This window comes from Fulmarus glacialis, unplaced genomic scaffold (assembly GCF_000690835.1).
Source record: "Fulmarus glacialis isolate BGI_N327 unplaced genomic scaffold, ASM69083v1 scaffold169, whole genome shotgun sequence".
Lineage (NCBI taxonomy): Eukaryota > Metazoa > Chordata > Aves > Procellariiformes > Procellariidae > Fulmarus > Fulmarus glacialis.
The window spans coordinates 2,276-26,728 of record NW_009231169.1 but is presented as its reverse complement, the minus strand read 5'-3'; the positions used below and the strand labels follow the sequence as shown (position 1 = coordinate 26,728).

The following is a 24,453-nucleotide window of genomic DNA, read 5'->3' as shown; positions in this document are numbered from 1 at the left end:
GCCTGCTTTGCATCACTGTCTGGTGCAGCTCACTTTTCCCTCTATACGCTGTGTAAATGCTAAGGTGCCTAACTCAGGTGGGATAGCGCTGGGCTGTGCCCTTCTTGGTTGAATTTTAGGTGCTGCATAGCTGAGCAGTCCCTGGCCCTTGTTGGGTCTGTCTGTAGGTGTTTGTTTCCAAAAATAACCAAGATCATCTTTTTTTCTCTCTAGAAAAGTTGATTGCATATCAACGGGAATTCCATGCTTTGAAGGAACGTCTTCGTATAGCTGAGCATCGCACTCTGCAACGCTCTTCTGAGCTGAACGCTATCTTGGAGCAGTTCAGGCGTGCAGTAGCAGAAACAAATGGGAGTAAGAATGCAATGAATAATTTTTCAGGTACATACTGTGATTGAGCTATTTTTTATAACTCTGCACTACTAATATCTCTTGTTATTACTGAAGAATAAGAAATTAATACCAAGAAAGCTGAATGAAACTGTTCAGCGGAGCAAATAAAAAATCTGTAATACCTTATATCTGGTGGGGATTTTTTTGTTTTTTGTTTTTTCCAATTTCTATTCTTAATGATCTACCCACTCTTCATTCTTATGACTTTAGCAACTGAATACTTATTCCACGCCTAGCTGGTTACTTATTTAACATACTGAATATATTTTGACATTATGTAAATTATTGTCATAGAGCTTGGGGGGAAAGGTGAGCAAATAGATTTAAGAAATGGATGAACTTGAAGCAATTAAAACATGTTTAAAAGTCAGCTGGAAGATGTAAAACCATACAGGTATTGGTTACGATTTGTGAAATGTACAGATAATGTCCTTTTTAATAACTAGTGATTAAATGCTGAACTGGTAAAGTCTTCCATAAGTTTTTACCCATTTCGGAGGCTGATGCTCAAGTTTACTGAGAGCTATGTTTGGCAATATTAGAGAATGCCTTCACACTACTCACCAGTTTTGAAGTTAACTTTTAAAATCACACTATTATTGCTTTAGTTACTCTTGACTATTCTAGATAGAAAAGGAATAACAAATAAAGATAAACTTTTAGGCGAGAGGTCTGATTTGGTAGATTGCAGAAATTTCACTGTATTGGCCTAATAAGGAATATAAACCCAAAGATTTTTGCAAATCAAAAAACTGGATCAAGCTTTTTGAATCTCTTTTCTACTTGTATTTGTGCTATGGGTTACTATCTTCTCTAGAATTTTTTTTTGGGGGGGGAGGGTTATAACTATAGGCCCTCAGTGCTGATATTAAGGATGAATTGCTCTGTCTGACACTAATGGCCTATTCAATCTGTAGTCCCCTGGACCTGCAGGAAAGGTTACATTTAACATAGTCTGTGACTCTTGTCTTCCTCTTCTGTGTGTGTTTTTGCTGTTAAAGTGAACAAAAATAGAGGAAGTCATGTAAGTTTGCTACTGGATTTATGATTAAATTATTACCACATTTATTTCTAAAAATGAGTTAGCTTGCTTATAGACAATATAGTCATAGGGAGTTATTCTCTTCTGATGCAGCTGAAGTTACTGATTCACATTTTAAACTTTTTACCATGTCTGGATCTCACCTGGGACATCCTCTTTTTTGCATGTGGAGCCATGATGGGAAATCAGCTGAAGTCTGAATTCCTGAGGTTTTGTGCTCAGAACTTAGTATTAGATAGATTTTATTAAGTTTAATGTACTTAAGTGTACATAATACTATTTAGTATTTGCTCTCTCTGAAGCTGAAAGAATTCCAGATTGTTTTATGTAAATCATTATTCATTCATACAAAGAGTTGTATTTTGAGAGAATTTTTAGTCCAGCTTTTGCAGTAGAAGCTAAAGGAGATGTTAGCAGGAAAAGTAAAACGTACCTGTACTGGAATCTATCAAAATTAGCATCTCTATTTACAGCATCTATTTACAAAGCATTTTTCAAGATTATAAGTGATTAGGAATTTAGTTTCACCCAAAAATAAATATTAAAAACAAAACTCACAGCAAAACTGTTCCAGCTTTGTAGAAGCTACACTCAGAATCTGAGAGGAATGACATTTATGGCATTACTTTTCTCACTTCTGCACAATTCAATTTTTTCTCAGAAACCATGAGTATAGTTTTTTACTTAACTTGATATTGTAAAGCCCATAAGTTTTCAAAGGTCCATATGCTATCATATTTGTCATTTGAAATAAGAGTTGTTTTCACACTTGATGGAAGACAATCAACATGCACAGCAGGGGAATTTAAAAACTGTTATTTGCAACTTTGAGAGCCACGTGGACATCCTGAGAGGCAATTATTCTAGAAAGAGCAAGAATTATTTTAAGTACTGTAATGGACTAAATTAAATTCATGTTAGCATTCATTTTATTGCAGAAACACTCAAAATCTTAATTGTGTATTTAATGCTATTTGAAAAGTTATTTTTAGTAGCATCACTACATGGTGATGAGCTCTGTAAGTGTAAATAAAAAATAATCTAGGTAAATAAGCCTCCCATTTTGATTCGTTGGGGCAGGAGGGGGAACCAACCTAAATAAATGGAGCATTCTGTACTTCTGTGATTACACACTAAGTCTTGTGTGATCAGGTAAGTATTAACTGTATCTGTAGCAAAGTTACCGAGTGGAAAATAATCTTGCCCATAGTTTATTTAAAAAATTAAATCAAGAAAAGACTTCCTTTGTACACAAGATATAATGCTTCAGTAAAATGCATTATTTGTTCTGTTCTTCGGTTAGGACCAGGCTTGGGATTTTGTATTATTTACCACTGCATAAAACTTCATATTGTTCGGTTTCTGCATTACTGATTTCATGTATATTTGCAGATGAGACGCTGAAATTGTTAAAAGAGCTAACAAGTAGAAAATCTCTTCAAGTGCCAAATATCTATTACCATTTGCCTCATTTGTTGAAAAATGAAGGAAGCCTTCAACCTTCTGTGCAGGTTGGCCTTGGAAGGACAGGAGGTATGCTGATACGATATTTATTTTATGTTTTATATCTGGAGGACTTTCTAGTTTTAGTAATAGAATTTACTGCATTACTTGCTAATCAAGGACATCTCATTTAACTTGTGTGATATTGATATCTCAGAATTCGCACTGAATCCAAGATGAAAGGAGTTTGGCTTCTTTTCTGCATAATCTCAATCACACCCCATCCCGTGTTAAGCTACACATTAAAAAGCATTTAGTTTGGATGAATTTTTTGTAACTAAGTAAAAGGGAACAAAGCTCAGGGTTATGAACAACAGATTCTGAACTGCTAATGGACATATCCCTTTGGCTTTTCAGATTTGTGGGGCAACCATGCATGGATATAATTATTTTAGATTTGGTATTTCTTGTTTTTTTGAACAATATATTTCAATGTATAACTTAGAGTTAGGAGAACTAGGATAATCAGATATAATCGCATTAATAAAATGTGGACATTCATTGGAGGGGAAAAAAAAATCATTGTTGTGCTGCAATACTGTTGATCCTCTTTTTTCTTCTAATCCTCACAAATTCTGAGCTTTGGTCATTAGGATAGCTCTATGGAATCCCACTTTTGAGCTCTAGAAAATAAATAGCATAAAGCCCAACCAAGCTGATATACCTCAGAGCATATGTGTGTGTGTGTCTCTAAGCTTGAAGGCCCCACCAATGAATCCTTGTTTCTCTGTGTGCCATCTGACTTGAATGGCTCGTGTTATTGTCCACTAGGCCTTTCTTTTTTAATTTTCTCTCCCTCCTTGCTTTTGAAAGAAGCATTACTTACTCAGGGCCTGTATTTTTTTCTTTACTTCACTAAGTTTGATTGCTCCTTCTTTTAACAGAAGGCATGCCTGTGTGACAAATGTGCAGACTCAAGCCATAGGGTTATTTTTCTGACTATAAACACCATTTATTTCAATGTTGTTATTCAGGAAAGAAAAGGCTCCTATTCCTTTATTGTTTCAAGTGAAGCCTGTGTTATATCCCACTGGGAATATACGACAGAAGTTTGAAATTACAAAATAGAAATTGGAATCAGATTTATTTAATTAAAAAGAGGAAAGAAATTCTGAGTTAAAATTATTTTCCTATCTTCCCCTTTCCTGGTCACTGTGCTTTTTGAGTGTTTGTTTTTAAAATTCAGAGCTTGTTAATGTGTAGTTGCTAGGCGAAGCAGGCTCTATAAGGAAGGATAACCAACATTTTTTAATAGTTGTTTGATTTTATGTATTTATGATGTGGTAAATCATTTCACACAGATGGCTTGGAATGCAGGTGCTGACTTCATGAAGTCTGCTTTATCCTTTTACTGTGTTCCTGCTGCTATCTGCTGTGCTCCTAGTAGGTAGCCAGCCCTGGGTATGGGATGGGGTGCAGAAGAAAGACTGTGGGAAAGATAAGGAACATGGGAGTCAATGGCCAGCTGAAAGATGGTATTAATAAAGTTGTAGCTGGGGCCAGATTGCTTTGCATTTGAGGTGCTTTTAACAGGGATAAGAGATTTCAGTGAGGAATTTCTGGGCAATTCTGATGACCTGGACTTGTTTTTCTAGAAGACCTCAAATCAGGTGCAAGGAAAATAATAGAGCTTTTTTTCAGCAGTGTCGTTTTAAAAGACGACTTCTGAGAAGTTAAATATTGGTTATACCAGTTTGAAAATAAAACTTAGGTTAGGGAGTTTAATAACTCTGTAAGTCTTGGTGCACCTCATCTGGTTAATACCATGGTTGTTGATTATTACCTATGCAATAGTCTGGCATGTCTAGGATTCCTTTTTTGTGTTTGCTGTGTTTGCTCTGAGTGTTGGTGGCAATTATGTTAATCATGCTCCTGGTGACGGGTGGTGTATTTTTAAACTGTTTTTAATTAATGTTGTCTCCATCTTTTAACTCTTTGCATTTCTTAAGCAATGCTTTATTTCAAGATAAGATTTTTGTTTTCTATCTTGTGTATGAAATCACTGAAAGTACATTTCTGGTTTGTTTGATTTCAGTTTCCATTGTAATGGGAATACCTACAGTGAAAAGAAAAGTCAAGTCTTACCTTACAGAAACTCTCCACTCCCTTATTGATAAGCTGTCCCCTGAAGAAAAAATGGATTGTGTTATGGTTGTCTTTATAGGAGAGGTAATCACTTAAATATTTTTATACAATTTCTAACCTGTCTCTAGTTGCAAGTACCACTCCTTTCAGGAATTGATGGGGATCTACTTTTTCTTCAAGATGTACACAGATGACTGTCTTCTCCTTCCGTGAAAAGGAGACAGTGTCAGTCTTGTGTTTCTGAGAGAAACGATCCTGAAGAGCCCAGCTTTTTCTATTTATCAAGGGAATAGTGGACATGGATTCAGTGGACTGGTTATTTTGCAAATCTTCTGATGCTTATACCTAGTGACAGAGATTGCTAATTACCTTATTCTTTCCACATCAAAATAATGGCTAAGGTACTCTGGTGTTTTAGGGAGGATTCTTCCCATTCTCTTCATGCTACTGCTTTGTCCTTCCTCAAATGAGTACTGCAGTTTGAAATGTTAGGCACAGATTGTTACTGATTTTATTTTCTGGACAGTGTGGATATTTTAAGTCCAGACCTTTTTCATGGATTAAGTCAAACAGTGTTCAGTTGGACAGTTTGGTCAGTTTGGCTCCGATTTAGTGGAAGTCAAATTTAGGAAAATGATAGAATGCTTTCAGAAATGATTCTGTTGGCTGCTGGGAATTGCATATATTTATTTTGGTCTGTATGTTTTTCTCAAAAGTCTGACTTGGAGAGTGGGAAATTTATGTATATGTTTGCCTTCATCTATCTAACCATATAGTGCTCTACTGAAACAGTGTTTTATGAGTTCCACAGATGAAAATTTGAATCCTCTAGTTATAAATGTGAAAACGGTTTTAATCCTGTGAGCCAGCGTCCATTCAGGGATGAATCAGTGGAAAATCAGATAGGCATTTTAATACTTCTATTATCAGCACATTTTAAAGCTTTCCTCGAAAAGTTTCTAAACTTTTTACCTGTACCTGAGAACTGATTCTTACGGTTTTCTAGTATAAATTGCTCTGTTTTCTTTTTCTTGACAGTCAGTCAAAAACTATCTGTCAGGATAGATACTGCTTTTCTGCAGAAACACTCTTAAAACATCCATTGGTTGAGAATATCAAGAGAACCGAATTCATTCTGAATTACTGGAACACTGGATTTTTCTTCACTGTATTAGTTGGAGTAATTTTATTGCCTTTTAGTGTGGCTTCTTTTCAAGGTTTAAAATTGAAGTTTTGTTTTGTTTTGCTTAAGGAGGTCTGAGCTATGAATACTGTGTCTTATAATTGGATTCTCTGTCTTCTGCAAAACTTGGAATAGGACTGAAGAGAATCCACACTCTGTCCCCAACTGCACAAGTTTCTCTTGTTGCCTTATACAAGCCATATTGCTATACCCGAGTTTTCCATAGCTAAATAACTTTCTTCCTTTGAGGTGGTGTGAAATTCTCTTTCATCTTGGGAATGATTCTACAAAAGTGACCATGAAGGAACTGAACATTTTAACATGGGAGATATTGCTTCTGTGCCCAAGGAGAGTTGTGTGGTTTGCTCTGGAGTGGGATACTGTTACCCTCTGTATCTTATCTCTGTATCTATCTTCTTGAGAGCAACACTACGTGCTTACTCACGTATCTGCTGTGGGCACTGCAAGCCATGAATGTCTGGGAAAATTTGAAGAACGTAAGTTTAAATTCTGGTCCTCTTATAACCATTCCTTGTAGGTCTTTTTCTTTACTCCATCCAATTTTATGTCTTCCCTGCTTTACTATTTCCTTGACCATGTTTTATATTTTTTTAAGTTCAATATCTTATAGTTTGTTTTGTAATTGCTACAGGGAACTCTCTCAATGAATAATATGGTACAGTAAATACTTCATCCTGAGCTATGCTATGTTTTTTCTGAGTTACGCTGTATATTTCAGCTTCCTTCTGCAAGATGAAAAGTGTAGGTTTGTTAAGCATTTTCTCTGGCTGTTTGAAGGAAGGCCTGCTCCCCTGGTGGACTTCTGTTTCTCCTTAAACAAAAGGAAGGGCTTTAGCTTTTAAAATAGCTTTGTCTGTGAGGTTTCCTAGCCTAAAATGTGTTAGACTATTGCTATAACATGTGCGTTAATGAAGGCTTATTTAAAAATACATTAGAACTTTGACCAGCTATGCTTGTATTAAAAACGATGGCAAAAGTTTCTGAAAAAAGGTATGGCCTCTGCTCAACACCTGTGCAGTTTAAGTACAGCAAGAAATGGTCATAGTGTGAGGTTAGGTGATTTTGCTAATAAACTTAAAATTACTATCTGTGCTTTGTCTATAGCTTGTACTAATAAAAAAAAAGTGCAAGACTTTACAAAAATGTTTTTATGAGAGAATTACATGAAAAAATGGTATTTTAAAAGGATTTTAGTATTTTCTTGCTGACTTTATTTGAGAAATCAAATTGACAGTGTTTAAGAAGCATTGCTGGGAGCCATAGTCATGGACTGTAATCTCTTTGTGCTAAGCACCCTAACAAACTTTTTTAATCCTGCTATTTTTTTTTAGCAGTTCAATCTCACTCCTTTCTTGTAAATTTGACTTTTTTGCTAGAAAACAAGTTGAAAATTAAGGCTAATGGCCTTCTGCAAACAGCATGAACATGTGTAAACAGATGAGCTAGTAAATATAGATGCATTATGGTTGCTAAATAAAGAGATTTGCATATTCATTTACTGTATGGGTATTTCTCAGTAATGTAATTATACACAGTAAATTTCCATACTGGAAGTTCAAGGAATTCTAAAATATCTCAGCTGATGTGAGATCTAATCACCAATTTAAATAATTACTAGAATTGCTTGACAGTAAACTGTGCAATTGTCCCGGTAACTGACATATGTCTGTGTTCTCCAGTTTGTTAAAATAACTTTATTGCAGAATAATTTGCAGGTATTCATTAGGATGACTAATAAATAGGCATGATTCATTATACCTCTATACTTAAAAATCTTTTTATTCCCCTTCACTATGTAGCTAGTTCATAGGCTCATCAGATGACTTGAAAAAAGTGATTCAAATCTCATAAACCTACTCTGTATGAGAACTTGCTTTCAGAATAAACTATAGGCTCTAGGTTTAAGAAACTATGAACTCCAGATTAAAATGATTGCCTAGTATTTTTATTTAATATAGTGTGTAATTAACATGGGAAACGTGGTTTTGAAGTATTTTACATCATCATAGTGGAACAACAAACGTGTATATATGTGTGTGTGTATATATATATATACACGCGCACTACTGAATATGAGAGAAATTAAAATACTTTTCTGGTATCTAAACAAATTTTTTTTTTTCCTGTAGGGAGATCTCATTTACCATGAAGAAAATGCATCTTACACTTGTTCTAAATATATCACAAATTATTGTCAGTCCACTTCATTAATCAGTGACTGCACTTAGCAGAGTCTTTTGTACAAACAGTAATCAGTGTATATTGGAAAGACTATAAGCCCTTGATTTGACCAAAAATATTAGAAAGACAGATCATTTCAGTAAGAATCAGAAGACACTACAGGTATGCAAAAGCGTTTTGCTAATTCTGTACGCTACTGATTGCATCTGACTAGGCAATAACTGACAGCCATTTGTTCTTGGAACACTAGTCCATATGTTACACTTTATTGTGTATTGCTTATTCAAGTCTTGCTCTGTTGTTTCATGTGTATACAATTCACTTAGGCTAGAAAAACTTGTACGTCTTGAATATCTTTTACTGTTACCATGTCATCTCTTTATGTAAACAGTGGCTGCTAAATTACAAAATGTTGATCTTCAGTAGTGTTTTCTCTGTCCTCCTTTTGTGGAGAATCTTTTTTTCTTTATTATTTCTTTGGAAGAGTTTCTGTACTGGTTAGGTCAGCGTGACACAAGCACCCAGTAAGACACTATCCTGTGCGCTGGTATGAACAGAGCTTCAGCAAATTAAGCACGGAGTGTACATACTGGGTCAAATCTTGCTGAACCTGCTTTGGATGTATTAATATTGGGGTGCAATATGGAAAACTTCTCCAGCAAAATAAACAGGCCTGTATTTTCACCTTTTCTTGCTCTGGACCTGAATTACAGATCTCTCTGATCAGCAGATCTCTTGATAGAAAACAAAGGAGTATTTTGTCTCTCTTGCTCTCAACTCAGATGTATTAGTATCATCGTGGCTGCAGAGATGTTCCATTCTTTCCGCTAATTGTTGAAACCTTGAGAGCTGCCCCTTCCTGGAATCATAGAATCATAGAATCATAGAATCATAGAATCATAGAATCATTAAGGTTGGAAAAGACCTCCAAGATCATCGAGTCCAACCGTTAACCCAACACCACCATGTGCACTAAACCATGTCCCTAAGCGCCTCATCTACACGTCATCTAAGCGCCTCATCTACACGTCTTTTAAATACTTCCAGGGATGGCGACTCTACCACTTCCCTGGGCAGCCTGTTCCAAGGCCTGACCACTCTTTCAGTAAAGAAGTTTTTCCTAATGTCCAGTCTAAACCTCCCTTGGCGCAACTTGAGGCCATTTCCTCTCGTCCTATCGCTTGTTACTTGGGAGAAGAGACCAACCCCCACCTCGCTACAACCTCCTTTCAGGTAGTTGTAGAGCGCGATGAGGTCTCCCCTCAGCCTCCTCTTCTCCAGGCTAAACAGCCCCAGTTCCCTCAGCCGCTCCTCATAAGACTTGTGCTCCAGGCCCTGGAGCTGCCCTGGAGAGAGTATTCCTAGTTCTGAGAAGATCTGCCTGCACATCTCAAGTTGGAGAAAGACTAATAGATCTCAGCATATACATACATATGTAAATTTTTTTTCTTTTAAAAAAATCAAAGCTAGACAAGGCTGTTGTGCCAAATTATATGTTATCTTCACCAGGTAATTTTAAAGTCCTACACAGGTGGTAGCCTTTGTTTTGGACATCTCACTCAAAACTGATCAGGATGAATACAGCTTCTAGATATACTGCCACCTCTTATATCTGGAAGGGTAGCTTGGCCTGTCAGTGAACATTTGAGATATTTAAGCAATCCCAGCTTCCTTGGCACCTAAGCTTTGGTACCCAAAGAGTATGGGCTGCTGATACTGGGCACCATCATAGGATTTTACGCTCCTCTTCTCATGGCAGTGACTAGCAAAGTTTTTATGTGGGATTAAACCAATGATAAAAATCTTTTTTAGATCTCAGAAAAGATCCTTGACAGGATTTGAAAACTTCCATGTACCTGAGGCAAATTTAGATAAAATTCAGGATTGTGCTCTTTTCTCCAGCCCTAGACTTGAATGAGTGAAATGCTTCTCTATCTATAAGATACGTTCTGCGATGCACCTGGGCCACAGTAACTATCTGATGCTTCTCATAAGGGAACATCACTGTTAATAGACAGAGTTGTGTCTGATCTCTTCGGTAACATCTAGTGTATTTGTGAGATGGAAAGTGACAGTAATAATCTTATTTCGGAAACATTGTAGCAGGTGACTTCACACCTGGATGACTGACTGAATTGACACTTTGAGTTTTGGACAACACTATCAAACTTTGCTACTGTGGTCTGCCTTGGCCTGAAGGTAATGAGGACAAATTCCTTCTGTCCTCCAAATAAAGAACACAGACCATAGAAGGGTGCTTTTGACTGTACACAGCAACTACCTATCTTCTTCTGGAAAACAATCCATCTAGACCTTTTCAGCAATTTACAGGCTCACCCAAGGGCAAGAAGAAGTTTCCCCAGGTTGCCAGGCCACATATTCTGCTTTCTTTCAGACTCTACAAACCAGACTTCATCTGTAATGTGCAGAAAACTAGTAGAAGGCTGTATGACCCTAACATAACTTGCATCTGAATGTCCTCTTTTGAATTGTCCCTTGTTTGTGGGGTTTTTTTTTCTTTTTTTGTTCTGTCTGGCCTTCTTAAAAGCTAAACCTGTTCTCTAATGTGGTGCTGTGTTTCACAGCACTATCCATATGGACGTATGCCCTCATGACTGAGGAGCTGACATACAGGGTGCAAGGGTAGGGAGAAACAAGAGTGGAGTGATACAACGGTATGTTTGTGTTCCTGCTATTGCTGCCAAAGGCTTTTCATTGTGAAACCCTGTCCTGAACTGAATTGAGTTAATCACAGAAACGACTGGAGAGAGAAAGATATTTCTTACCTGTGTGGTAGAGTGGGGACTTTCAGTATGGGAGGGATTAAGTCATTAGCTCGTGTAGGACACGGAGGCTACCTTTTGCTTATGTAACATTAGTGGGCTATGTTATGACAGTATTTCTGCATTCCTGTTTTTTGCTTTGCATCTTCTTCTCATGTTCCCTGTATTTAACTTGAACTTGCTGCTTCAGATCTGAAAACAGATGCTGTATTCCTGAAAATAATTTTTTTCAGCTGCATTTGTTGAACTCTAACAGACATTATTACCTTTTTCCACAGGCTTTATTTATATCTGTACACTATTGCAACCACTGGAAACCACTGCCACACTTTTATTCCTTAGGGCTTTTTCTTCATTGCATAAATGTCCAAAAATAGGTCCAAATGCCATTTTAGTGGCAGCTTTTTCCTATGAGAATTTTCATGCCTTGTATATAAGTATTATATTCATATGTATTTTCACCATTTCAAGGCAAATATAAGTTTGCTTTGCATTTTCTGGAGGCTGTTCAATTTTGCATTGTTTGTTATTATTTAAAATGCATTGTAAAATTATTCCACCCCTATTCTACAGGGATGATGGAAGATCAAATAAAATTGTAGGAATTAGTAAGCAATGAAATGACCACGCTTTGCAGATTAGCATGGTTGTTTCCCAGGGATTTTTTCTTTTTTTTGGAAGATGTTCTTGAATAAGTTAAGACTTACTTATGGTAGATTTCATTTAAGAATTAAGATCTGGATAATCTAACAGCCTAGATAAACAACATTGTTTAGAATGTACTGTACAGTTAATGTCTGAATTTTCCCCTTCTTTCCCTGTAGCTTCTCTTCTTGAATTTGTAGTATTTTGATATTCTGCATTTTAATTTTCTTTCCTAGTGGCTTGTGAAAAAAAAAAAATCTTTGGAATTTTAGTGCTATCTTTGCTTCTATTTGCACTTCTCTTTCTAAAACTGACTCTTTTTTCCAATCTCAGTGATTCTCTGAATCTCAGATCTTGCCTTAACAGACCAAACCTCCATTTGGATTAAATTTCTATAAACCGTTGATTACTGAGAACTGGGAGATATGTGAAGGGAAGGAAGGTTCATTCTGTACATACCCTGTTTATTGCACTCTACGTGGCACTGGTGCGGCCGCCACCTCGAGTGCTGTGTGCAGTTTTGGGCACCTCAATATAAGAAGGACATCAGACTACTAGAGTGTGTCCAGAGGAGGGCGACCAAGATGGTGAAAGGCCTTGAGAGCAAAACTTAAGAGGAGCAGCTGAGGTCACTTGGCTTGTTCAGCTTGGAGAAGAGAAAGCTGAGGGGTGACCTCATCGCCATCTACACGTTCCTCAAGGTGATCAATGGAGGGGGAGGTGCTGATCTCCTCTCTCTGGTGACCAGTGATAGGACATGAGGAACTGGAATGAAGCTGCATCGGGGGAAGTTCAGATTGGACATTAGGAAAAGGTTCTTCACTGAGAGGTTGGTCAGTCACTGGAATAGGCTCCCCAGGGAAGTGGTCATGGCACCAAGCCTGTCAGAATTCAAGGAGCATCTGGACGATGCTCTTTGTTGTATTGTTTAGTCTTAGGCAATGCTGCAAGGAGCAGGGAGCTGGACTCGATGATCCTTATGGGTCCCTTCCAGCTTGAGATATTTTCTGATTCTGTGATTGGATCTTTTTTTTCTATGCATCTGCTACTGGCTAAGAGAAACAGTGCACCTTCTGTCATTCTTGAAGGTATGAAGTAGGTAAGATTTAACAGCACGAAAGGGTTGATTCTTAAAACTAGAAATCTTGGTTTTGTCTGGCAGCTGGCTAGCTATTAATCAGAGCTTTCTAACATCTTGTTTTGTCCGCTAGCTAATATATTCTACTACTTTGCTATGCACACACTCACTCATAAAAATCAATAAAAAAGATTGGAAGGTTCATTGCTGCTCTGGTTCTTTGTGTGTTTGTTATGAATAACAGTGTTTGTTCAGACAAACCTTAGAATAATTGCAAATTTGAAATGCAGCCTCACCTAAACTAGAGAAGGTGCTTTAGAAAATTGTAGGGCAGCATCTTATAAAAACTGAGGAAATTTATTTTACTGACAGGCTGAAATTTTAGTTTGTTCCACAATGGACTCTCAGTTTTCTTTTAGAGAGATTCATCAAAGCACTCTATAGGTGTCTCTCATCAAAATTGCTGATGCAGGGATTTAAACCTTAGATGTTGCCATGTTCACAGGCTTATGAAACTCCATAGATCTCATAAGCTAAAATCTTCTTTTACTTGCTGAAAGTTTAGATAGACTCAAGGGGATAATAGCAAGGCACCTTGAAGAGGGGTCTACTGGGGAATATTAAATACGCAAAATCACATCTGTCTCAGGAAGTAACCTGAATTGAAGGTAGTCGGAATGTGGATGGTAGCAGGAGGGAGTATTGTGCATGCTTGTCCTGTTCTTATTCTTTGCTATGTGTCTGTTCATGGCTGCCACTGCTGGAAGCAAGATGCCGAGCTGGATCAATCTTTGGTCTGATCTGGTATGAATGAAAAAAAGAGGATGTCTCGCTCCAAGTGTTCTTGCTTTCTCTCAGAGACTAGTAATTTCATATGACTAGGAAGAAAGAACAGGCAGAAAGATTTGAAGTGCTGATATTGAAATAACCACCCCCCTTATGCCTTTCATTAGTTCCCAGAGATTCACCTAACAGGACAAACTTGTTTGTAAGGCTCCGTGTGATTCATTGATGAAATGCATCTTTGTGGCTGGCACTGTTAACTTTTTGGTTGTGGCCTATCACAATTTTGCATTTAATTGCTTTAAAAGGATTAGTTCTTAAAATGTTCATTTTTCCTTCTTTTTCTTGGGTCCCAAACTCCTAGGGATTATTTAATCTTCAACCTTGAGAGTTTTACTAAGGAAAAATTCTGGTTTTGTTATTGCCTTCTGATTTGGTAGACAAAAAACATTCATAGCTGTAGTCTTACAGGTTGTGCTGCTTTTGTTGGGATCACCAGTGACATTTCCTTTCAATAGTTGCAAGCAGCGCTGATACCGTGAAACAGAATTTAAGTTCGTTGTAGCTGCTCCAAAGTCAACCTGCTATCTATCAGATGATCTTCACTGGAAGCCTGATGAACAGTTACACTTTGTCTTTCATGGATGACTTCCTTTTGATTAATCTGGATTTGTCTTGTCGTGTTTAAGGTTCTCGGAGAAGACAAGGGTATTACTGCTTCATGTTGTATACAGTTCATAATTATTTTCAGGTGCCTCATGTCCTGCAGGTTCATAAAGAGGACCTTAGGTCTTATTTTGTCAAGGCAGTAAATGCTTTCTTCCTCAAAAATGGGAAATAAATTTTGGTCAACAATAGATTTTTTTTTTTTTTTTTTTTTTTTTTCCCCCCTGGCACTTTTCAGTTATTGGCTGAATTTATTGATACTGCATGGAAGATCCTTAAGTCAGAGCAATTATCTGGCTATTCCAGATTTCCTTCCATTGCTACCCTGCAAAGTCTTCTCTATAGTTAACTCTTCCCTTGGGTATAGTTAAGCTTGATCAGATTTATTGCATATTCTCATATTTACTTCATGAGGTTGTGTGAAATAACTTACAAGTTCTACTTTCCTGGGACATGTCCACAGCTGAAGGGTGTTGGCAAAGATCCCACTTAGTGTTAGGCTGGGTAACAAGAGGAGTTGGTTGCCTCAGGAAGTTCTGATGTGGAAAGATGGCAGTCAACCTGCTGAAGAGTTTGGTGTTGAAATCCTGGTTCTGAATCTCAGATGCTGCTGGTAGCTATAAATACAACTGCTTATTTAGAAGTAATATTTAGAAGTAATGGCAGGATATCAAGTTTTTAATGGATTTGCTCATATGAAAAATGACATCAACTGTTTTAATCTCAATGTTCTTTTTCATTCTAAAAGTGGCGTCTCCTTTGGCACTATGCTGATGCAGTGATTGTTGATTCAGAAGGAAGGTTACGTACTAAACGAGCAGCGGTATTTGCCGTATCTCGTATTCAGTGCAGCTAGACCAGACCATCTTGATTTTGTGTGCCAGCAGCACAGATTACAATATGAGGTTGGAAGTCCACAGGCTACATCTCTTTAACGTGAAGCTATTGTGATTGCAGCTCTGACTAGAAAACTGCCAACCTTTTGCGTGAAGGACGCATGCAATAAGGGAAAGTAGGGAAAAACCCCTCTTATTCCAGACTTTCTTTTTTTTCTGATTGTGGTGTGTTCTGTATAAGCCTGTAAAGTTTTAAAAGCACTAGCAAGGCTTTGTGGTGTATCTGCAAAATAGGTCAAAACTATGTTCACTCTAAGGAGACTGGCACTAAGGCACAGGCTTGTGAGCAAATACATGTTTCTAATTGAGATGAAGTTTGGCGCTTATTTTAATCTCTGGAATACTGTATAGAAACTAGCTGTGTTTCTGCTCTGTGTATGTATATATTTTTTTATATATATATAAAAAAATCTTGCATTTTTTTTATGGACTGTTTAACAAGTATTTGAGTTATTAATGCTAGACCGGGTAATTGAAGTTTGGCATGCCAACTGGAAATTCAAATTGTTGTCTTTTTCGTATGCCGACTAAACAACAATTTCTGTATTTTTAATGTTTAAAAGGTTTAAAAAAAAAAGAAAAAAAAGTTTCAGTTAAAGATGTATATACTAAAATTATTTCTAGGTAGTCACTAGGTCACTGATTTGCAACTGTTATACACAGCAGAAAAAGTTATGTCTTAAACTCCATTCCAGTAATAAACTGTGCATAAACAATCCATATGTGTATTTAAAGACTTAGTGATATATCGAGGTCCATATGGACCTATGAGTCTGCTTGTGTGGAGCTCACTGCAGGATGAGTTTTAAATTGTGAACACCTTATCTGCTTATTAGAATTTCTGTCCAGCACTAGGCATAGCACTTATGAAGAAAATATGCATGAAAAAGTTATGACAAGTGCTTTCTACTCAGATGTTCTTGTAGTATTTAGAACCTGCTTTTGGAAGAAACCCACTGTTGTCCTTTTTGGAAAAGTGTGCGTCACTGGCATTATGTTGGATTTTATAAAAATAAATCTTTAAAAATAGGAATGGTGATTTTTAAGATCAAAGGGTAAGCACCTTTATCAAACAAGATTAGTGGTTCTACAGAAATGCTTGGGAGGGATTTATTCTCTGTGTGTATAATCCTTTAATGATAATCTGCATTACAAATTCATCAGAAAAAGCACAAACTGTTCCTTTGTTTCCAGCATTTCAAAGGCAGCTATTTCTGCAGAATCCTCATGAGCCACCAGAATCTGCGTTGATTTATAGACTGTAAATTTTCTTTTGAAAACTGATAAATAGTATGTCAAATTATTAGATTAGTAAGTATAACAAAGATTAGGATTTTCAGTCACATTTATGAATTCACAAACTCTCTTTTCCTGGAATGCATGTGTATGACCAAGGACCAAGGAATAATCGGCCAGTTCTGGCAAGTTAGGTGATCAAGACTTTTCCAGAATGTTATGATTTACAACAATTCCTTACAACAAGGAATTTTTAGAATCTGTGCACCTTTAAGAACTGGGTGATTGATAGGATTGATACTCCCTCAAGTTTAATCTCTGATGCAAAAAAGCAACCCTAGCCAGGAAAACAGCATGTTCATTGCTGTCTGTGGTTGGGGCATCCATGCTTTAAATGCAAAGTTTAGGAGATGTATTTTTGAAAGTAGAGTGTGTGTTCAGTGCCCTGTTTTCCAGAAAGCTTTCCTTGGTAGTATTTTCATATATATTATTATTTTATAACAATAATATGAAGTTCTTCCTACAAAAACACTCAGTGATCGTTTTGTCATTAAGAGCATGAGAGGTTGCAAGAAAACACCAACAGTTGGATTAGAACAGTCTGTTAAAAGCAGATACGAGGCAAATATTATTCCCCTCTGTTTACAAAAAAAATTGTTCCTTCTCCCACTAGACATAAGACAGTTACATGTGTGATGTGTTCTTATATTACTCAAATATCTTACACACTAAAATTAATTTTCATGTGCAGCTACCTCCAATGTTTATTTTACTGGGTTCTTTTAAAGTGTTAAGTATTCTATTTGTTTTTTGTGTTTGTTTTTTTCCAGACTGATCTTGATTATGTTAACAGTGTTGTTGCAAGCCTGGAAAAAGAGTAAGTTATAGTTTTAATGGGGGACTTCTTAGCTTATTGGTGGGTTTGCTTTTTGTTTGTTCCTAAATCAGGTTGTGATAAGCAATAAAAAGTATTTGGAAATACGAGATCATGCATTTTTGTTTCTTGGGGGTTTGGACTTTCGAACAACAAAGTAATAGATGACAAATTAAGAGGCAGTGATTCAGTCAGTTAAATTGTAAAACAATAAATGGGATTAAATTATTTGGTGCAACATAAACAGATGGGATTGATTTAACATGAATGGAAATTTGTGACATCTGTGTTAGGGCCTTGAATTCCATATGTTCAAAGAGAACTATAGGAAAAAAAATCACTAGGTTCTGAAAAAAAAGGCAAAAGAAGTGTTTAGAATCTATTTAGAATTCCGATTCTTGGGCAAGAGGCTATACTGCTCTGAAGAAGATGCTAAGGACAACAGTATTTTTTTATATACTACTTTTATTTTACATGCCTTGTTTGAATAAGTCATTGTTGTAACCGGACATAATAACTGTACCAACAGAACTCAGAATCTCTCATGTGACTTTAGGATATTTCTATTGACAGGTTTTCTAGAGAGATCAATTCTGGCTTGGTGGAAGTAATAGCCCCTCCTGCAACTTACTATCCTGACTTGACAAACTTGAAAGAGACATTTGGAGACTCAAAAGAGAGAGTGAGGTTAGTTTATTCCACCAGATCTTTCCCATCTCCTCCCACACCCACACTTTCGTTGTTTATGAAATGGCAAGTGGGATGTGAATTCTTGAAATGTTTTCTTACTGTAATTCTTGAAAATGTGGTGATGCTAAAAGTGCTCTGTGAATCCATCTCATTCTTATCTGCATGCTGTTCTGTGCATGATCAGAGCCTAATGCTATACTTGGTTGAATTCATTTAGTGTTAAATTTTGGGAGGAGAACTGAGACTTGATATACTTTTTTTGCTGTATGTAGACTTTTTTGTTTACTGTTTTTCTTCCTGAAATACAGTGTAAACCCCAGTATTTCCTTTTAAAATGCACATGTGTTTCTAGTGAAATGTCAGGTAGTTTTCACAAAATCGGATTCAAGTTAAACCGGTTTTATGTCTGTATTAAATCATAAAGCAAAGAAAGCTTTGTTCCTTTTTTTCAGACAGAGGATTTCCTGAGGGAACAATGCCAAAAGCAGCTGTCCTAACATTTCACTAATATGCATCATTCTTCGTAGTGAGATTTACTTTGCATTGCCAGCGTGCATTGAAATAACTTTTTTTCATAATCCTTAAGCTTTTAATTTAATTTCAGATGGAGAACAAAACAAAACTTGGATTATTGTTTTCTTATGATGTATGCCCAGAAAAAGGGGGTTTATTACATTCAGGTAAATTTCTCTTCTTTGTTTTGAGACAAGTTTTCAAACGAGTCTCCAGAAATTATACTGTTGGACACATCAGAAGGACCTACACAGAACAGAGATAACTTGATTCCGAAGTTGAAGGAGGGCGTATGGAGATGTGGTGTATGAGGAAGTAATTTGTGGAGGACACTTTCTGAAGTAGAAAGTAATTTGTCCTATGCGACTTACATTATCTTAAGATGCTTAGTGAAAAAAGTGAAGGAATGCAGACAGCTTAACTGCTGTTTTTTTCCTTGTCCCTCAAATGATTGTCCCCCAAATGAGTTACCATTGAGTCATCTAGGCAAAAACCACCAGCATAGTTTTGAGTGGAAATCGAGCTAAAATCCATTTTTACTTTCTTTTGAAGGCAAGTGCAGCATCACTTTAATATGACTGTTACATATAGATATGTTTTCAATGTGTTGCTAGACTTGTTTTCTTTTTTCTTTTTTAAAGAGGTTTTCAAGAACAGAGTTAAACAATTCTTCTTAAATTTAATTTAGCTCAGAATTGTTCCTATTGTGTCTTGCTGCTTTGAAGTAGAAGCCTTACCTACAGTTACTGCAGATTTAGTGAGTAACTGTGCTTATGATCTTTATTTAGATTTTGGGACTGTGTCTTTTGGGTATAAAGACCCACTCATCTCATCTAGTTTTTACAAAGCTATGTTGACTGCTCTCGGAGAGCTGTTGGAGACTCAGCTCTCCTGGAAGCTGCACAGCCAATAACATGAGACAGTCTTTTTGAAACTAGGCAGTCACACAAATAGTGCCAGCACAAGGGGGAGAGCATGAATGCACTGGGAGAAAGGACAGGAGAAGCAGGATCCTTAAAGCAGTAGTCTGCACCTACTATGAATTAAAGGAATTGTAGCACCACAGCTTGGCAGTTCTGCTGCCCGGACTAGATAATGAGTTTGGACTATGCACCTGTTCTTCTGTTGGGCAGGTCAAGCCAGGTGAAATGAATCCCACCTCTGCAGACAATGTGTCTCTTAGCTTCTTGTCTCAGAGGAGAAGTTCTTTCAGTGCTGTTAGGTGCGTGAGTAAACAGAGTCACGTTTGCATACAAATGATACGGATATTCTAGTTGTTGTACTGATGATGTCACTTAGTCTAACATTATTTCATGGATGATCTTTCTCTGAAGAGAGAAGCTAGAAAAGCAATATTCTGAAGTAATAAATTGAAATACATTTGTAGATTCTTACTACAGAAAGATTCTGGATTAGTTCTCTACAAATAAACTGTGATCCCTTCAATAGTTTTTCTTGGCTATTGCATCTAGGTTTTATAGCAGCGCTTGCATTAGAAATATATGGCTATGTGTTAGCAATATATTATAAATCAGTATTTCCTAGCTGTACTTTTTTCTGTTGCTTTGCTGGTGCTTTTTTTTATTTATGTTGATATCACTGCTACCTTCCTGTAGCTTGAAGATGACATCGTTGTCAAGCAGAATTATTTCAGCACAATAAAAAATTTTGCGCTTCAGCTCGCTTCTGAAGATTGGATGATTCTAGAATTTTCTCAGCTGGGCTTCATTGGTAAGCAAATGTTCACGTTAGTAGTTTGAAAGAACACATTCATCCTCAGACTCTGTGAATTAATAGTGATCTGACTTCAAAGCTATCTTCTTTGTATTGGAAAGAGACCAAGAAGTAGAAATTCACTGGCTTTTTTAGGAACTCTGGTTTAACTCGTGTTGTGTGGGTTTGGTTTTTTTTTTTCCAGTTTTTTCATATACTTTTGTATGAGGCAAACTCAAACTGTTGGAAAAGAGGGCATTTTTATAACCAAAAGTTAATTTATAAAAATACTATCAGTCGAACTGCAAGGAATAACCTATTTTGAATTTAGCTGCCATTAAAACAAAAGTGTCATTGAAACACAACTGACTGAAGTCAAAGAAAAAAGCATGAAAACTAACTCCACCTAAAACAAATTAATTGGTGTTTGTGCCAAAATTTCCAAGAATCAGCAGGCATCAGTTTGTCTTGGTTGCAAAACCTGTTCTATCTCCATCTTTCTGCTCCATCAAGGAGGAATGATGACAATCTGCTCCTTCTTAGGTGTAGTTAGAGTCTATCTGTCATTTGCAATGAACAACAGTGAGGGAAGCTAATGCAGTGTCTCGGGCTGTTGTGGATTAACTGCCAGGTGCTGTTGAAATTACTTCATGGTTCTTCGCTCTTACACTGATATGCTTTTATTGAGAGGTACTAGACTTAACAGAAAAGCAATGAAAGAAGTTTTGAAGGGATTTTACAAATCAAAAGGTTATTTCATTACTGCAATGATGTGTCATGATCTGTTTAAAAGCGTGAGGAAAAATTAAAAGCTAAGCCAGACTGTGGAGATTCCTGTATGTAGTCAATACAAACGACTACAATGCAAAGGCTGTAAGTTGAGGTCAGAACAGGAAGAAAATCCTACATGTAACAGATAAAGTGCAGTCCTGAGTTCTGTCATTCTTTTGGAAATTCTTGTTGCTCTCTTGTTTTTACTTTGGATCTACTTTCCAGAGAACGGCTTCATTTTTAGCTTAGTGACCCATAATGGTGGCACTGAGAACTGAGAATGTTGGCATTGTGTGAATGGCAAGTACTATCCTGTTTCCAGCTCAGGATCAGGTGTGCTGCTGAGGCAATCGTTCCTTGACTTTCAGGGTCTCGGAGATTCACTGAGTAGAAAGGAAAACAGTAGTTATCTCCTAAACATGCTATGTTAGGGTACAAAACGGTACTTCGTACATTTGCCTGTCAGTCTAACCTACAGAAACAATGGCGAGGAGGAGTGGAAATGTGCAGAGGGAAGCCTCCTTATCTATCTAGCCACCATATAACCCATCTGTTTGGTTGCATTGGGCTACCAACAGAGATGCACTGTTGCTGAAATAGTTATGGGACTGGTTTTGTGTCGTCAGAGGTGGAAGGGAGAAACAGGAAATGGAGCTGCCTATCATGGAGAAATAAGCATTTAAATAATTTGCTGGAGTTTTTGCCCTAAATAGACTTGTCTCTTCTGTTGGGGAGCCCCTTGCAACTCTGTATGATTCTGTGGCTGCAGAGACTGGTTGAATACTAGCATCTGATTAGGCTTTGTTTCTACTTTTGAACAGTTAAACTTAAATTGTGAGCTTAGTTGGGGTTAGAGTTTTAGCTCCAGTCCTAATTGCACTTTAAATGTAAATTCTGTATGAAGTTCCTGGGCTATAGAAGTAATTTACATTCATTCTACATTTGCTTAATTTAGTAGTAGAGCATACTTGCTTACAAATTGCAGTTTTGTAAGACTGACATGTCAAAATAGGTGTAAAACCAACTTACAGTTTAGGACATATGCTGTCTACCCCATGCAGATGTATTTCAGATCACTTATTATTTGTGTATCTGTGTATTTCACACCCCTTTCTGTTCTCAGTGCTGCTAGAGCGGCACAGTGTTTGAGACGGAAGGGATAGGTAGATAGTTCTTAATACTGAGATTTGGCTTAATGACCTGCACAACTGTTTAAAAATATTTTAAAATTGTTTTTCTGTACTGTCTATATACTTCTTTTCAGTGTAGGCTCTGAAAATACTTGTAGTTAAATTTAGTTGTTAGCTCCTGCTGCTTGCATCCCTGTTCTTTGTTCCTTGTATCATATTTGCTTGCCTCCTTTTAATTAGATGATATCTGTAGAATTTCAGATGCGTTTAGCTATGGCTACACATCTTAATGTTGCTTTTCTGCCTAGAAAATTAAGTTAGATTTTTTTCCTCCCAATTTAGCTATTTACCCTGCTTTTAAGTTTTGAGAGAAAAATTAATATTCATGAAAGTGACTAAAACTTCTGGCTTTGAGACACATTGGTGTGCTATAACCATATATTGCATAGAAGTTTTATGCAAGTAATGTAGATTTACTTCATCTCTGCTGTCCCTTTATGGATCTTGATGCAGACTGACACTGTGGAAATTTGGTAATGCAGATAGCTGTGGAGAAGAACAAAAGTAGTTGTTTGTAATTGGGGATGAGTTTTATGTGTAGATGTCTAAGGAACAAAGTAGAGCACTGAATTGCCTAGGTGCTACTGATTTAGAAATAATCTCTGAAAAGGAGAGGTGGGCTGATTCGCTCTAAGCTATTGGAAACCTTGATCAGCTTGCAAGTTCGCTAGGTTTGTCACAGTGTTTTTATGCAAGTACTACATGAGGAAGTGGCAACTGCAGCTATTTAGGCTGACAGCAGGATTATAGAATCCTGTCACCTCTGCCACAGAGCAGAAGTTGCTTCCTTTGGTTTTTTTAATACCGAAAGCATAGTCTTGTGTGCTGTCAAGTATCTAATAAATAATGGGTGAGACATGCTGTTTCCCTAAGAAGCTCTGTGGAAGGAGATGCGTCTTTTGCTCTTCTGGATTCTGGTTTGTACTGTGGTCTCTGACACAACGTAGGAAAGTCCTACTAGCCTTTTATGAGAAATACTGATTTGTCTTCCTGTGAGCTGAAGTGTTTTCCAGAGGATCTGCAATACTCTGTACTGCAGTTATAACACCAGCTGTCATGAACTTTTAATGGAGCGGCCTGAAATCAGGCTTTTGGTTGTCTTATACAGTTACCCTGAATCTTTTGTGCCCTTACTGTTTTAAGGCTTGTTGTTCTGATTATTTTAAGTTGTTCTGACTACAGTTTTGCTCAAGCTGTCCACATAGTTGAAGTTTAGGGAAGAGTAGATCAAGTCAAATATTTGAGATTTAAATAACTTCAAAGAGGTTCTGGTTTAATGCCAGTAATTTGCATATCATTAACAGGGAAAACATTGAAAGACTTCAATTATAGTTAGAATATGTGCTTGCAGGTATAAAATTATTGTTGGTGTAGACTGAATACATTTAATGATGCTTATGCAGAAGAATGAAAATGAATCATTTAAATATTTGCAGTTCAGAGAACTGTAGAAAACAAGGTTTTTAATTTTGTGTGTGTCTTGTACTTGCCACAAAATACTGAGGGCCAGAATAGTTCACTAAGGATAGCATTTAAATGGACTGAAAATCAGATAGAAGTCTTGGCAGGGCACAATAAATAGCAGAAAATGTTCCACAATATTTTTATTTTCAGTCCTGGCTCTCACTTTTATCAATATAGATAAGTAATATAGAGAAAGTCTTCCACATTTTGTAAATCTCTAGGGATTTATGGAGCAAGATTTTACCTTTGAGTCTCAATTCTTTTGGATTTTGAAGTTTCTTTCCAAGGGTAGGTTGTATGCACCCAGAATCTGAAACCTCTGAAATTTTGTCAGCAGAGTCTCCTTGATTTATGTCTGTTCTTATGCACTGTACCAAGTGCATGAACATGGTGCAAGGTGAGCCATTGCTTCAATTCTTTCACATTGTCTTTGGTTTGAGGCAGTATGTGTTGACTGCAGTTTTTGCTTAGGTCTTTTTGGCTTGATGATTTTTGACTGCATATTGGGGAAGGCCAGTGGACAATCTGTAGGCTGGATTTGGATGGCATCTCAATGGCTCCATGGCTCACAGCACTTTCCTCACCTGCAGCTAGATGGGAGGCCACAGGACTGGAGGACCTTGGCAAATGCTGCTTCTTGTTCTTGGGCTGTGGCTATGCCCTAGCAAAGCCAGGCTGCTGCTGTTACCCTTGCTCAGGAGACGCTAGGCAAAAGGTTGGCTGGTTTGGATTCAGAGGGGCTG

At 37.1% G+C, this 24,453-nt stretch overlaps 1 protein-coding gene across 1 annotated transcript in view; it reads left to right on the top strand.

The window, feature by feature from the left end:
- LOC104081630 (alpha-1,3-mannosyl-glycoprotein 4-beta-N-acetylglucosaminyltransferase A-like) overlaps nt 1–20,319 on the top strand; it is a gene marked incomplete at its 3' end in the record, with an annotated part of 49,656 nt that extends 29,337 nt beyond the window's left edge. Inside the window, exons 2-8 of the mRNA XM_009584458.1 lie at nt 214–381; nt 2,828–2,968; nt 4,974–5,107; nt 17,326–17,372; nt 17,943–18,056; nt 18,664–18,739; nt 20,189–20,319. Of these exons, the coding sequence (XP_009582753.1) occupies nt 214–381; nt 2,828–2,968; nt 4,974–5,107; nt 17,326–17,372; nt 17,943–18,056; nt 18,664–18,739; nt 20,189–20,319 (811 nt within the window). The remainder of the gene's footprint in view (nt 1–213; nt 382–2,827; nt 2,969–4,973; nt 5,108–17,325; nt 17,373–17,942; nt 18,057–18,663; nt 18,740–20,188) is intronic.
- Between the last annotated feature and the right edge of the window lie 4,134 nt (nt 20,320–24,453).